Source organism: Vicugna pacos, chromosome 11 (assembly GCF_048564905.1).
Source record: "Vicugna pacos chromosome 11, VicPac4, whole genome shotgun sequence".
NCBI classification, from domain to species: Eukaryota; Metazoa; Chordata; class Mammalia; order Artiodactyla; family Camelidae; genus Vicugna; species Vicugna pacos.
In genome coordinates, this window is record NC_132997.1 from 34,628,523 (window position 1) to 34,644,562 (window position 16,040).

Genomic DNA, 16,040 nt, shown 5'->3' on the forward strand with positions numbered 1-16,040 from the left:
TTTCCCTGAAGTCCATCAGGGAATTCAGGCCTTTTGAGCACTGGCTACCTGGGCTCCGTGCCTGGGGCCCTGCAATAGACACTGCACTTTCCTTCACTGCAACCTGGTGTCGGTAGATGGCCTTTAGTGTGCACAGGCGAGGGGACCCCAGTTCAACTCGGTAACAACGCCGCAAAAACAAATGACTGTTTTTGGGTCTATCAAATATTAAAACAGGAGATAAGCCCAAAGAGAAAAATATGATCACTTTTGCTCCTGACTCCTTTGTTTTGTTTAGTATGGAACATGAGAGGTGAAGAAAATTAAGGAAATAAGAGAGGTAAGTGCTGAGAGAGAAATTAAATATATTTAAATATATTTCAACTTCATTTGACATGTTTCAACATGGTGTATATACCCTACCTGGCTTTAGTTTGTTTAGGGGGCAGGAGTCAGCTGAGGTGGAAGAACGCCAGGAGACAAGCTGCACCCAGGAAAAAGAACTACTATGTCCTTAGCAGCTGCCTTGTGGGGAGAGTGGGAGGGGTATTCCACATCCTGAAGTGTGTGGGGTGCACTGCACGAATAGCTCTTCTCCACCTTCTTTTGAGGCCACAGACTGCAGTACGTGTGTGCGATAAACACAAGAGATTTCCATACCAATTATATCTCCAACCACCCACTGGATCCAACACTAACATACTGTACCATCAGTTTAGAGAGGGCTCCTCAGGGCTGGAAGGAAATATGAAAAACACAAGGCACATGATTTGAAGAGAAAGCAAAGTTCCAGTTTCTCAGAGAATGTGAACAAAGGAAAACGTGTTCTGCTTGGACAAATATAAGGTTCTTGCACTTGAAAATACTGGGTAGGATACGGAGTTCTGGTAACACTGGCTGAACAGCAAAGTACAGACGTTTTCACTCCACCCAAATGAGGAAAAAGAACAATCAATTCACTGTACAGAATAACAAAGTGCTTGGTACTTATGCTTAAATACTTTAAATGAATGCTTTTCAGAGAGAGAACATATCTGAACAACTCTTACTACTCCTGAGAATATGAAAGTAAGAGTGATGTTAAAAACATTTAAGTCTTCAGAGCACGAGCATGTGACTGAAGACCTCATTTAATGGGGATCCTTCCTGTGAACCCGCTGGTGGATGTGGAGGTTGGAGCTCTGGCTGAAGCCCTTCCCACACTTGCTGCACTCGTAGGGCTTCTCTCCGGTGTGGACTCTCTGGTGGATGAGGAGCTTGGAGCTCTGGCTGAATCCCTTCCCGCACTTGCCGCAGTGATACGGCTTCTCTCCGGTGTGGACTCTGAGATGGATGCGGAGGTCCGAGCTCTGGCTGAAGCCCTTGCCACACTCATAGCACTGGTAAGGCTTCTCCCCCGTGTGTATGCACCGGTGAATGTGCAGGTTTGAACTCTGACTGAAGCCCTTCCCACACTCTCCACATTTGTAGGGCCTCTCCCCGGTGTGGATGCGCTGGTGGATGTGCAGGTTAGAGCGCTGGCTGAAGCTCATACCGCACTCCCCGCACTCATAGGGCTTCTCACCCGTGTGCACTCGCTGGTGGATGTGCAGCTTGGAGCTCTGGCTGAAGCCCTTCCCGCACTTGTCGCATTTGTAAGGCTTCTCGCCTGTGTGGACCGAGTGGTGGATGAGTAGACTTGAACTCCTTGTGAAGCCCTTCCCACACTTGTCACACTTATAAGGTTTCTCGTCTGCGTGGACTTCGCGATGGATGAGGAGACTCGAGCTCCGGGTGAAGCCCTTCCCGCACTGATCACATCTGTAGGGCTTTTCTTCTGTGTGGCCTCTCTGATGAAAGATGAGTTCGGACCGCTCACTGAAGTCCTTACCACACTGACTACACCTGTACAGTTTCTCTGCCGTGTGGATTTTCTCACTGGGGTGACCATCTGGGCTGGTGGTGCGTATTTTCCCACAGTCATGCTGGGTAATGATGGGCTTCTCCTCCGAACAAGCTCTCTGATGACTAAGGCCGACCACCCGGGACTTCCAACCGTAAGCGTCTTTGCGGTTACCATCCAAGGCATCCGAAGATTCTTTCAACTGGCCATTCTGGCAAACTGCCTCACTTTTGCACAACGGCGAGACCTCTTCTGTTACATCAGACACCGGTTTGGTTTGAAGATTCTCTGAATAGTGGTCGATGGGAGGACTCTTTCTGCCTGTCACCTTTCTCTTGGTGCTTCCTTCAAACAGACTTTTGCTTTCCTGAGGGTCCTGGGGCTCATTCTTACAGGACGTCACTGAGGAGTCTGGTGTGGCCATTGGGTTTGGTACTTTCAAAGACAAATATTCTCTCCTTTCCATGTTTCATAAATCATCACTTTGAGGGATTACCACATTGCTCTTGTTTCTAGAAATATAAGGAGATGCTTCTCCCCACTTTTGATGGGTGGAAAGATCTAGTTCAGGGTTCCTGTACACCTCCCCTTGAAGAGTCACAATTTAATCCTGACTCCCAGTTACTGTACTGGCCATCTCTTCCAAAACTGGCCAGCAGGGAAGCTCTTCATGTAATAGATACCTAAGTCCTTTCCCTTGAAGATTCTCCACAGAATTTTCACTCAAGTCTCCTAGGGAACAAAGAGAATTCAGTGATAACAAACAAAAGGTAGATTTCTAAGATTTTTCAAAACTGGAGTGCCTAAGGTAACTAGGAGGAAAGTTCAGTCTTGTCCTTATAGTCATGTTCTTTGAGTGAATGTCAGGAAGGGAGAGGGCTTGGGGGTACACAAGACAGAAGTCTTGTCTCTGCCTTTTTCCCAAAATTTTTTTTTCAAATGTGTTGCACTTTTTATCTATTTATTTATTTTAGGCAGGAAGGCAATTCAGGTTACTTATTTATTTATTTTTAGAGGTACTGGGGATTGAACCCAGGGCCTTGTGTATGCTAAGCATGCGCTCTACCACTTGAGCTATACTCTCCCCTCATGTCTCTGCTTTTAAGCATGGCCAATAAGAGTATTCCTGCCCTAACCCTGCAGAAGGCTGTGAATCCCACCTCCTTGCACAAATAACATTTTGTTTCACTTTATTTTATTTTAATTAAATTTGCATTTAACTGGTAATCTAATAAGTGCTGGGGATGCAAGGAAGAAAACAGAAATCCTTGTGCTTGACAAGCTTGAGTCTATCAAGAAGACGGATAGGTCGGCAATGATACCATCTAAGTGCTACAACGGACGCATGCACAGCCAGTCCTGGGAGAACAGAGTAAGTGAAGATTTCTGGGAGCAGATGTAAGGGGAAGAATGTGGAATATGGAGAGGAGATATGACATGCTCAGGAAAACTAGATGCAGTTTCTTGTGAGGGAATAAAACAGGTAACAGTGGTGAAGACTATGCTTGGGGAGGAAGACAGGAGACAGAACAGAGGGCCTGGAGTCTACTCAGAGATGCCCGCAGAGACTTAAAGCTATTAAAGGATGACAGTTGGGAGTGAGATGACTGACTTCATGATTATAAACATCATCACATGTGAGCAATACATTACGGTAGAGAGAGAACGACTGTAGCAAATCAGAAGGAAAGTGATCAGGAGGATGGTTATGGAGAGAAAAGGAGAGGGTCATTCTAAATCACACGATGACTGATTAGACTTAGAAAGGAAAAGAGGCTCTAAGCTTGGTCCTCAAGTTCCCTGTCTGAGGGAGTAGGTAAGGGGGTGCTGGATCATGAGACAGGGAATCCTAACCTCCAAGGCTGGACTGGGAAAGGGCTCAGATAACAAAGTCAGAATCTGACCTGTTTAATTTCTGGGGCTGGTGGAATATTCCTGCATTGTTCAGTAAGCAGTGAGATACATGGGTCTGGAACTCCTGAGCAAGATATGAGCTAGGAATACAGATTGCAGACTTACTGCAGCTGGTCCCTGACTTACGATGGTTTGACTTATGGTATTTCGACTTGATGGTGGTGTGGAAGCGATATACATTCAGTAGAAGCAGTACTTTGGATTCTGATCTTTCCTGGGCTGGCGATTTGCTACAGGATACTCCCTCATGATGTGGGGTGATGGCAGCGAGCAGTGCTCCAAGTCAGCCCCGCAGCCACAAAGGTGCACAGGCAATACGCTTACAGCCATCCTGCTCTTCACTTCCAGTGCAGTAGTCAGTGAACGGCATGAGATATTCAACACTATTATAAAACAGGTTTTGTGTTAGATGAGTCTGCCCAATGGTCGGCTGATGTAAGTGCCCTGAGCATGTTTAAGGAAGGTGAGGCTGAGCTATGACGTTTGGTAGGTTAGGTGTATTACATGCATTTTGACTTAATGATATTTTCAATTGCCTATGGATTTATAGGGGTGTAACCCCACTATTAGTTAAGGAAGATCTATAATACGTCTGTGGCTCAAAACAATTAGGGTGAAGATCCTTTTATTACACTGAAGTGACAAAAAAAATTCACCATAGTCTTGGAAAAAAAAGAAAGGTAGCTGTTACCAGAATAAAAATGCTGAGGAACTCCCAGGTGATAAGACCTGATGGAGAAAACAGGAAAAAAAACCAACCAAACAAATGCACAGCTCAGATCATGTACAGAAGGCTCCTGAAGGAGTAAGAGAACTCCTCGAGAAGTCTTAGTCACATTCCAAACTGCGAACCAATAATTGTAAAGTAAGAGAGGTTGATCCTGTATACAGGCTTACTGAATCCTGCCAGGCATTTCCAATGGCTGGACCAGTTGTTGCTGTTAGCGACACTACTCTCCCAACCACCCTCTTCTCCACGAAATAAGGGGTGGCTGAGTAGTGGCCCCACATAAAGCTTCAAGAACAAAATAAACAGTCTTCCAAAGAAGGACTCTTAATAGTATTATTTGGGCTGAAGAGAGAAGAAGTTGAGGTAATCCTGTACTTGCACAACGATGTGACTGAGGTACAAAAAGAAACAACTGGCTCCACATGCACCCAGGATAAAGCCTCAAGGCAGCCTGGGAATTGGGGGGAGGTACCCCAGAGCTGGAGATGGAAGTAGGGTGCCCCAGATAACTTACTGGCCCGAAGAGACAACCTCAAAAAAGGCGTGTACATCACTCACCATCTAGATTCTTTTTAGATCCGTCCAAGCCCAGTCAGCTGAGGTTTTCCCCTGTGAGCAGAACACCTGTGCAGCAAAGAGGGCTGAGCATCAGCTGAGGATGCACACTCCAGTATCATACTATGAAAATAAGACTTTCAAAAAAAATGCGATGATTAAAAAAAATAAGGTGCAAAAAAAAAAAAGGTAGAAAACTAAGAGCAATAAAGAGAGGCACAAACTCAAGAAACAGTAAGCAGAGGAAACAGAATTTAAAAGGTTCATAATGAAAATCCCAGAGAAGTCTGAGAGGCTGTTACATCTAAAAAACAGTGCAATCTAATAATAAAATATAAAATACATTGCTATGAAGCATAATCAGAATTCTTCTAAATTAATAAAAGGATTGAAAAGATGATAATCATACAAATTAAGGCCTACTGTGCCCTTCTGAAGCACTCAGGCACTGGCTGCACAATCCTGTGTGAGGAGAACTATGAGGACACCCATTCCACACTGGAGGAAACCAAGGCTAAATGATTAAGTAACTTGTGTCGTAGCTACTAAGTGTCAGGCAGTCTGATTCTAAGGGCTGCAATCTAGGTGGGCTGAATAGCAAAATGAAGATACCACTAAGATGGAAGATTGAGGGCTTCTCTCGAAATGCAGAGTAAAAGGATAGACAGATGGGAAGATAAACGTAAAAGCCCATCTTTAGGAGTTCTATGAATACAGCAGAGGTAGAATGAATGGAAAGAAATGATCAGAGAGCTACCAGAAGAAAAAAAATGCTTCCTAGGATTCAAGATTCAGGGCTCACTGAATGCTAAAAATTGTATATAAAACCTTAGGAAGTCAAGGGAAAAAAAAAAAAAACCCTAGAAAATGGTAAAAGCAACCAGACAGAAAAGCCAGGTTATGTGCAAATACAAGAGAATATATTGACACTGAACTACCAAACAGCAATATCGTATACCTGAAGATAACTGAGCAGTATCTTCTAATTTTGGAGGTAAAGTGATTGCGAAATTAGCATTCTAGTCTATACCCAGCCAATCAACCATTTCAGTGGGGGGAACAGATACTATTGTAGATAAGAATGGATTTAAACAATTACTGAAACAATTATTCAGCAAGGTATTGTAGAAAACTTCTAAAATTACTTCAAGAAAAAGATGATATACAAGAATCAGCAGTGAGCAAAGAAGTCAAACAATTAAGCTGAATCAACTGCTCAAACATAAAAGAAAACAGTAATTAACCAAATCAACCAAAACTCTATAAAAGAGAATGGAAAGGAAAAAAAAACCAAATGAAATATATTTTAAAAGCAAGCGTTCAGTTTTAGAAAAGAAAAAGAACAAACAGAGGGACTGCAATCATAGTATACTGCTTGACTCTGCAGGAATGAGAATTATGAAGTCAGAGCAGCACAAGCATTAATCACGGATGTGACCGACGTAAATTCTCAGGAAGACGGGCATGTTGGGGGAAATAACATAAAAGTGCTAGATCCTAAACTGCGATATAAAGAAGTCAGCAGAAGCTGTCAAATATTGATAAACTAAAAAATAACAGTGTATCATAATACAATAAATTCAAATTAAAACTAGACTAAGGTACCATTTTCTACCTGTTACACTGGCAAAAACCCAAAGCCTGGCAACATACATGACTAGTGAGTATAAACTGGTATCACCCTCTCCCCTGAAAGGACATTTTGACAATTATGTATCAAAATCACAAATGTGTGCACTCAGCATTGCAGCCTGGGGGTTTTATTCTTTGGATTTCCTGGCATAGTTGTGAAATGATATTTGTTCAAGATTTACTCATCACAGATGGCTTGTGATAGAAAATGACCAGAACCTGGGTAGAGCGGAGGGAGGGACATGAAAGAAAGTTTTCATCGTGTACCTTTTTATTTGTTTTTATTTTTATAGTAAAACTTTAATCATTAAAAAACATATAGGCAGCAACACAGATGGACCTGGTGAACTAAGCCAGAAGGAGAAAGAAAAATACCATATATCACTCATATGTGGAATCTAAAAAGGGAAAAAAAAAAGGAAAAAGACACTAATGAACTCATCTACAAAACAGAAACAGACTCGCAGACATAGCAAACAATCTTACGGTTACTGGGGGAAAGCGGGTGGGAAGGGATAAACTTGGGAGTTTGAGATTTGTAAATGTTAACCACTACATATAAAAATAGATTTTTAAATTTAAAATTTAATTTAAAAACTTGATTAATTTGAAATTTAATTTAAAATCTAAAAATAGATTATTCTGTACAGCATAGGGAACTATATTCAGTATCTTGTAATCATCTTTTCATTAGAATATAAAAACGAACCTATTTATGTGTATGCATGACTGGGGCACTATGCTGTACACCAAAAATTGACACATCGTAACTGACTATACTTCAATAAAAAACAAATAAACAACAACATATAGAACGTTTGGAAACCTTTTCTTTGCTACTTATAATCTGTTTCCTGCTTTTCTCCAGCTTGTCCAAAATCCTCAGGGAACATTTTTTTCCCCGGCTTTTTTAGGTGTAATTGATAAGTAACATTGTGCATCTTTTAATGCTTCTTTTCTTAATGATGTGAATGCATTTATTCTCAGAAAAAAAAAAGCAAAGAAGTAGCTGCATGAGTGTTATTTGGAAATATGAAGGCAAACACCATTAGGCAAACAGGTGAACGGATTAAAACCGAGTGCCTTACAGAAGCCATGCTAGGGCATGAGGAGCAGCAGACCAGGGAGACGGGTTTGTATTTCAAGCCTTTGGATATAATTTTCTTTACTGAGGTGAATGTATTACTTTGTGTGCAAAGTTTAAAAGCAGTGGCAAAAGGAAAGAGGAAAAAATAACAGAGAAAAACTGTAGTTTGGAGCAGTGAAGTCATGAGGTGGGTCGAAGTTATTAAATGGTCAAAGGACACTGCTCCAACATCCTTGCTGTACATTACTTGGGAACAGCCATAGAAATGACAGGTCTAGGACAATCAATGGGGGAGGAATTGTATTAAGGGTATGTTTTATAAGAAGTAATGAAATCTTGTGACTTTTTTTTAAAATATTTAAAATATTAGGAAGGTTGAGGATGTCATAGAAGAAAATGCTGTTGTAATGAGAAAAGGGGTCCTTTTACAGGGAGTTAATAGGACATAACATAGATCTCAAAGACACACTACATAAAACAGCCGGTTGAAAAATACACACAGTATAACCTCAGAAAATTTTAACACATATTTGTAATATACATAACATGTGAACACAAAAAAACAGGATATACAAGCTATTATTAGTGATTTCATTTCATTCCATCATCTTCACCTGTGTTCTCTGAATTTTTGAGATTTTTATATCTTACTTGCCAAAAAGATAAAAAAAAAGGTTGGACAACAACGGTCAATTTTGTATCAGTTACAAAAGGAAACGTGGAGGAGAGTGTGAAACTGTAAGCACAGATCCGACGTCTCTGCAAATCTCTCTACAAAGCAGTGCTGGGGATACTGGGTGCCTCAGATCATACCGTTTCACTGTTTCAGCAGCTTCCCACTGAACTCAGCGTGAATCCACACTTTTTACTGGTGCCTTCAATGCCACAAATGAGCCAGGCCCACCCTGGTCTTCCCAGATGCTCCCTGCATTCTAGCCACACTCCTTCCACATCTTCAGGTCTCCCCTTGCACTGTTCTCTTGCCTGGAATAATCTTCCCCTACCCAGTCACCTGTTTAAGGCCCATCACTCTTTTAGCTCTCAGTGTAAATGTCACTTCAGAGGCTTCCCTTGAAACTTTCAACAACATGTACATCACCCCTGTCCCATCCCATGTCCTCCTGCTCTCAGAGCACACTTCTCTGTCCTTCATAGGACTTACTGAATTTATAGTAACACGATGTGTTTACTATAATGTCTGTTTCACAGGACTGTAAGAAATGTTTCTTCTCTGCTAAACTCCACAGCAGTCAGTTTTTTAATCTTAACTATCTACATACAGCGCTGAAAGTATTAGATATACTGCTTTCCCTCCAGAAACCGGGCTGGAAACAAGGAAAATAAACCAGACTTGCAGATCCAATGGTTAAAATAAAAGCATACAGAAGAATACGTAATAGGTCTCAGCCTGTGAGATATAAATTGCAAGTCCTGAGAAAAGAAGGGAGTCGAGTGGGAGGGGTGGTCAGAAGATTTCACGCAGGTAATGGACTTCAAATAAAATCTTAAAAGGACAAAATTAATCAGAACCCTGGGCATGGTAATCAGCGTTCCAGAGCAAGGAAGCATGGAGGACCTCAGGAAAACAGGCTTGGAAAGGAGGGTGACCTGGGGGCAGCTGAGAACAATGCTCTGTGGGCAAAGGCAGGGCAAGAAGGGCCTCGAAAACCAGGTGGGGATTTTTGAGGCTCTACACCAGCAACTAAATCTGATGAGCACGGAGAATTCTCCACTGCTCCAACGAGAGAGCACACCTGGGAAACACATGGGGACTGGGTAACTGTGCAGAAAGCAAATTCAGTCCCCAACTCTGGCTTGTAAGGGACAGACCAGGCACGCAACTCGGGAAGGCTCCCATTCTCCAATTCGTACCGAGTGAAGTTCTTTAGCTGCTTAGAATAATCAGAAACATCCTTTTGGGTCAGAAAGAAATGAGGAAACTCTGATTTCTGAACCACAAGTCCTGAGGCCCCATCACTAGTTAAATTTGGAGAGAGACCCAGTGTGCAGGTGTCTGGGTCCACCGTCTTACTCACTGAGATCACGTGGCTGTAGTTTTCTGGCATCACAGGTCTGTGGAGCTTCCTCTGAGCAGGGTCCAGCGACCTCGCTCCTCCTTGGTGAAGTCCACAGAGGCATCCTTGAATGTTACTGTTCCTAAAACATGAAGCGCATTCCTTCTCAACTGACAACCATCTGCACAAATGCTCTGGAAGGAAGCTGAAGCTGGGAGCACTGGAAGCGGTGAGAGAGGGAGTGTGCAGATGCAAGGGTACTGGGTGACCTAAGTCAAGTTTTGGTGGAAAATCTTTCCTTTCTCCTCTCCTTTGCTGCTACTTCCTTCCAAATCCTTCCCCTCCTGCCCGCAACTCGCCCAAGCTCACGCTCTCCAACTACAGAATCTCTCCTTGTCACTGTCATGGTCATTTCTGAGCTGTCCTTTCCGCTCCATTCCTACCATTAACCAGACAACCTGAACACTCAGAGGAGAACAGATAAACAAGATTACACTGTATAGCACAGGGAAATATACACAAAATGTTATGATAAATCACAGAGAAAAAAATGTGACAATGAGTGTGTATATGTCCATGTATGACTGAAAAATTGTACTGAACACTGGAATTTGACACAACACTGTAAAATGATTATGAATCAATAAAAATGTAAAAAAAAAAAAAAAAAAAAACTCCTCAAAACTACATACATCATGTAGCTTACCACTTCCTTTCTGGAGCTCAGTCTTGCTAGATCCAACAATTTACCTAGGGGCAGGAAACAATCTTGCAGAAAGCAGGGGACAGGCAGCTGTTGTCACCCCGGGAAGTTATACGATTATGCGCTGGTGGTCTTAGAAGAGCCCTTTACACACTGATTCTGCCCAGACTTATATTTCTCCCATCCGCTTTGGGGCTCCTTCCAGTTTCACGACAATCAACAAACTCCTTTCTGAAGCATGAGGATACGCTAAATGTCTCCTCCTTAAAGATCTCCCAGTATCTTTCACATGCCTCTACTACAGCTATTAGATTTGTCTACCAAACTGGCTATAAGGTTCTCTAGGATGGGAGCCACGCTCAAGTAATCTTGAAATTCTCAGCAACTAGCACAACTCCCTCAAAATCTAAATGATAAACATCTATAAAGTCATGTTCAATTTCAAAAGAATAATTAGATGATACAAATAAAAGAGAAACCTTGAGATCATCAAACTCAGCACTCTGGTTTTACAGAAGAGAACTCTCTGGTTCAAAATGGTGAAATGACTTAGCCGAGGTCACAGAGGGAGACAGGGGTTAAAGGGGACTCCTGCCCTTCAGCAGACTCATGGACAATGCCTGGTATGCAGAAAACAGTAACTACTGGTGGAATGAAGTCCTTTCTTTAAATTCAACAAGTTATTAACACGTGCCAGAATCTCAAAATTTCACTATACCAACAGTCCCCAACTTCACCACAATGAATAATCTTAAGGCAACAGACAGAAGAGAAGGAAAATAAAAGAGCACAGGCTCTTACTTGTGCTCATCTTTGCTGAAGTTCTCTGTGACTTTCAAGGCCCAGAGGTGTCACACTGTCAGCACCTTGCCGCAGCTTCCTGTCCTCTAAAGAAAACGATTTCTATAAGAACTCAGTGTGAGGGCTGCATTTGCCAAGCAAAAAGATGGTCTTGCTGGTGGTGTTAAGAACTAATTAGTTTAATAATAATAATAATAATAATAATAATAAAAAATTATAAAATAAAATAAATTATTATATATATTATGTTTACCTATTTTAATAGGTTACTTTATGCATTATATAAATATATAATAAATCATATTTACATGATATGTAAAATATATATTATATACGGTATTATTTTAACATATATTGTTATAATAATCTATTATAATATATAATAATTTTATAGTATACTTGTATCATATTTATAATATTTTTATATAATATATTTAAACTATAATAATATGTGATAATTACTATTTTTGCTGATATTTATATATTATATATTTTATTCGAATAACTTCTGGTGTGATGATCTGTTTAGTTATGGAAAAGGGACAGCATGGAGTTAGAAACAGGGGGTTTACTTCTGACTCTGCTGCTCTCTGCAATGAAAGACACGGTGCTTCCCTTCAGCACCTTCAGACTGAGAGCCCTCCTCTTAAAATGCCGGCACCAAGGCAGAGAGGCTGACCCCTTCCTCTTCAAACTATAATTGTAAGTGTCAACCTTGAGATAACTTTCTAGAAACGGTTTTATGGAGACAGATGAGAAACTGGTTTTTTAAAAAGTGCTACTTGATAATTCAACAATTTACTGGACCAATTAAACATGTAGATAGGTCGGTAAAGGGAACAAAACCACCAGAGCATACAAGATAAATAACCCATCTTACCTACCTGAGTGATGCTCTCACATCACGTATATAGAGAAATATTTCACAAAAAATGCAATAAATCTTTGCACGTACAAAGATCAAAGGGATAAAAAAGGAATGAAATTCTCCTTTTGGGGGAATGGTGCCTAGGAACATTAATTTTTTTTAATTCATTTTTTTAGGGGGGAGGTAATTAGGTTTATTATTTATTTATTTATTTAATGGAGGTACTGAGGATTGAACCCAGGACCTTGTGCACGTTAAGCATGTGTTCTACACTAAGCTATACCTTCCCTCTGGAACTTTAATTCTTAAAGAACACCATAGGTAATTCTGATGCACAGCCTGGTTGAGGAGCGTTTCTGAGCGTGATGTGGTAATTACTGTACTGCTATTTAACAAATTTTCTCCAGTTTTTAACTCTTTCATGTTAATAAATGATTACTGTTAATATGTGTACTTTTTTTCATATGTACCATGTGCTTATGAAGAAGAGCACTGTAGTTTGTAATTCTATTTCTTTGTCCCGAGATCACTTAGCACTGAATTGAGCATGTAATAGCTTTGAAGGACTTCAGTGTGAGTGAAATGTCTGGCAAGAAAAGGCATGCTTTGAGAGACAGCACCAGACAAAGATGCTGTGTGGTGTCTTTCAATAAAATAGCATAACCCCATGCTCTGGGGAATGGGCCAATTGATGGAGGCATGGTGGTTCAGTGAAAACTGATATGACATTTAAAGTCAGCAGATTATCTGTGCAGACCCTGGTGACATCATTTGATAGCTATATGCTGTTAGTATCTTAATGTTCCTGTACCCACACTTGTAAAATACTGTATGCCTCACAATGAAGTCTGACAATAATGAGGAAAAAAAAAACCAAACAAACCACACAGAACAAAGACAGGACCTGACACCAAATAGGCACTCAGTTAACGCCGATGTCCTTCCCAAGAAAGAAAGGTTATTTTCATTCTTAGAGAAGAGACACCCCAACTCACCTGGAACGTGGTTATTTCCACCTCTTAGGAAGGACAGACTCCTGGAAAAGTTGAGTTAGGGAAAGCGAAAAAGCCACGGGAAAATCAAGTCCACTTTTCAGGATACTGACTAACCAGTCCAGCAAGATTGTAGGAGAAAAGCTGCTCAGCTCCTGCTACCTTCGCACACCCTCTCCTGAGGTGCCTTTCCTGTCTCTCCCCGCTGCCCCTCCCTCACCTCTCTCCACTGGGCTTTGGATCAAACAGACCAAGCCTCCCCAACAAACCCACGAGGGTAGGAAAATCCCACCGCCTCCAGCAGCTCTAAGAAGTGTCCATTTCCCCAGCTTTGCGGTTTTCGCCCTGAAGTTCTAGTTAGGGCAGTAGGCGCTCTCCGGTTGGATGTGTCGCCCCTGGGGAGAGATTTCGGCTGCCCGAGACGCCTTCCGAGGCCTGACTCATTTCTGGGGTGCAGGGGTTCTGATGCAATCTCTTTTCAGCGAGGACAGGGCTGTGGGCACGTAAACCTCGGTCCCTCACAGAAGCCCCTGTCGGTCCCCTAACGTCCACCGAAAACCTCCCTCGAATAAGGGCAGTCGCCAGCGCGGAAAAGGCCAGTGTGGCCAACTACGAAGCTACCAGGCCGGCCAAGGCCGGAGATCAGGCAGGCGAGTGGAGGGCCCCTCGCAGCCGCGGCCGGCTCAGCGCTAGGGACCGCCTGGTCTCAGGTGACGGCAGCCGGGTCCCGGGGCGCCCGGACACACGTGCGGCCGGGATCGCACCTCCGCCAGGACGCGCGCCCTCCTACGGCCGCCCGGCAGGCTTCCGGGTCCCTGCGGCCCAGCACCGCCCCTGCCCCCGCCCCCGCCCCCGCCGTGCTCTCACCACCCGACCGCCGGCCGCCTCTCTGGGGACTGCGCTGGCCTCGCGAACCGCTCTCACCCTCCACGAGGAATCCGAAACCTGGGAGCGCAGAAGTCGCGATACTGACCTGCGTCAGGGCCCCGAACTACAAGTCCCAGAAAACCTCGGGCGGGACACGCCCACTTCCGGCGCCGGCCCCCGGGCTGCACAGGGCGCCGCGCCCAGGGCAGGCTCCCCTCTGCAGCGGAATGCTTTCCGCTGTTCTTTGAGGTGTGCGATTAGTTCCTTCAAGTTTTCCCTCTGGTTCTTTATTACAGATGCGTAAGAATTATTTCAGGAATACCCATTAAAGTGTTTTTCATTTTGTTAAAGTGCTACTGGGAGAAAAGAATTTAAATATCACGTGTGACTTTGTCTTTACCTTTAAAAATATTTTGAAATAAGTATCTCCACCTCACCTCTGAAGTTCATTCATTTAGCAAACATTATTTGAGGGCATCCTAAGTTCCAGAAACTGTTCACGACGTTTTAAAAATCACTGTGAATGTTCAATTCTAGTGGGATTTCTGCCTAGAGCAATACATAATTACGATAAAAAGTATAGTGTATTACACGGTTATTTTATGTGTTACTGGAAAAATGGAGTTGAGTCAGGGGACTGAGGGTGCTGGTGTTGGGGTTTGTGGGGTGGGACGTGCTTTGCAATTTTAAATATGGGATACTGGAACAAAGACTGAGGGGATGAGATAATCAGTCAGGTGACACTCAGCAGTCAGAACTCTTTCCTAAACGTACACAGACATAACTATTTACACATACAGGTTTTCTTTGTAGACAAAAATGGGGTCATGCTGTATATATAGGCCTGCAGTTTGCTCTTTAAAGTTGGGTGGTACTAGGTATCATAAATTTACATAGAAGCAAGCCTTGCCCCTGAGGCCCTTTTGGTTGTTAATGCCTTCAAGGGAATGCCACCAAAATTCTTCCTGTCACATGTCCACCACCTTCACCCCTCACTGAGTGATGCAGGGCCACTTGGCATCTCCAGAATACTTTCCTTTTGGATTTATCCTGAGGGTAAGAGAGCTGTTGCCTGGATCTCTCCTCTGTATCTTTCCCCTTCTTGGTGTATTAGTTTCCAATTGCTGCTGTAATAACTTACCACAAACTTAGTAACATACAACAAACTGATTTATTCTCTTACAGTTTTGAAGGTCAGAAGTCTGAAATCATTTTCACTAGGCTAAAGTCAAGGTGTCAGCACAGCTGGTTTCTTCTGGAGGCTCTAGAGGAGGATCTGTTTCCTTGCCTTTTTCAAGGTGCATTCACAGCCTGTATTCCTTGAAAGCCCTAGGATCTACTGCTTTCCTAAACTTCCCCATTCATTCATTCTATCGCTCTGCTCTCTCACCCTTTCATGTTCTCACGCTCCTCCTCATCCAGTTTAGAGGTGATAGCTCTTCATTATGGTCAGTCTCTTGCCCCTATCTTACTTGGTTTTATTCTCCTGATAGAACACCAAATCTAGTTGAACCCAACTGCCTGCCTATTCCATACCTGTACCTGTGGAGCAGATGTGGCCTGAGAAAAATACATGGCTCTGATGATTGGTCTCACTTTGCATTTATGACCACTGAGGTCAAGTGGGCTCTTAATGCTGCCCCACTATCCTGTTACATTTCCTTAGTCCATTCATTCTCCTGAATGACTATCTTATGGTTTCTCCTCTTTCTTTAGGTCTCTGACATCTCCTCCTGCCACTTCACACACAGCTGATGACTGTCGCTTTCTACGAGAAAAGAGAACTTCTGTACCCTCTTGCAAGCACACCTGCCCACCTCTCTTCACTGGAACCTGCATGCTTTACTTTCCATTTGGAATGAACAGCCCCAGTTTCTATTTAAGAAAACTCTCCATTTGTACCCTGAATCTTATCCCCTTTCTCATACACGAGGGCGTTCCCCTCTCTCTTCTGTATTACCAGTTTTCATTCTATAACAACTTGGGGGGTCTTCATTTGGCCTACATCTTCTGCG

The 16,040-nt window shown here is 42.7% G+C and overlaps 1 protein-coding gene across 1 annotated transcript; it reads right to left on the reverse strand.

Moving 5' to 3' along the window:
• Positions 1 to 324: 324 nt before the first annotated feature.
• Positions 325 to 14,139, reverse strand: ZNF239 (zinc finger protein 239). The gene is given in 3 exon segments (XM_072971110.1): positions 325 to 2,593; positions 9,816 to 9,936; positions 14,026 to 14,139. Coding segments are annotated over 2 exon segments (1,587 nt in total). The 5' UTR covers positions 9,919 to 9,936; positions 14,026 to 14,139; the 3' UTR covers positions 325 to 1,109.
• Between the last annotated feature and the right edge of the window lie 1,901 nt (positions 14,140 to 16,040).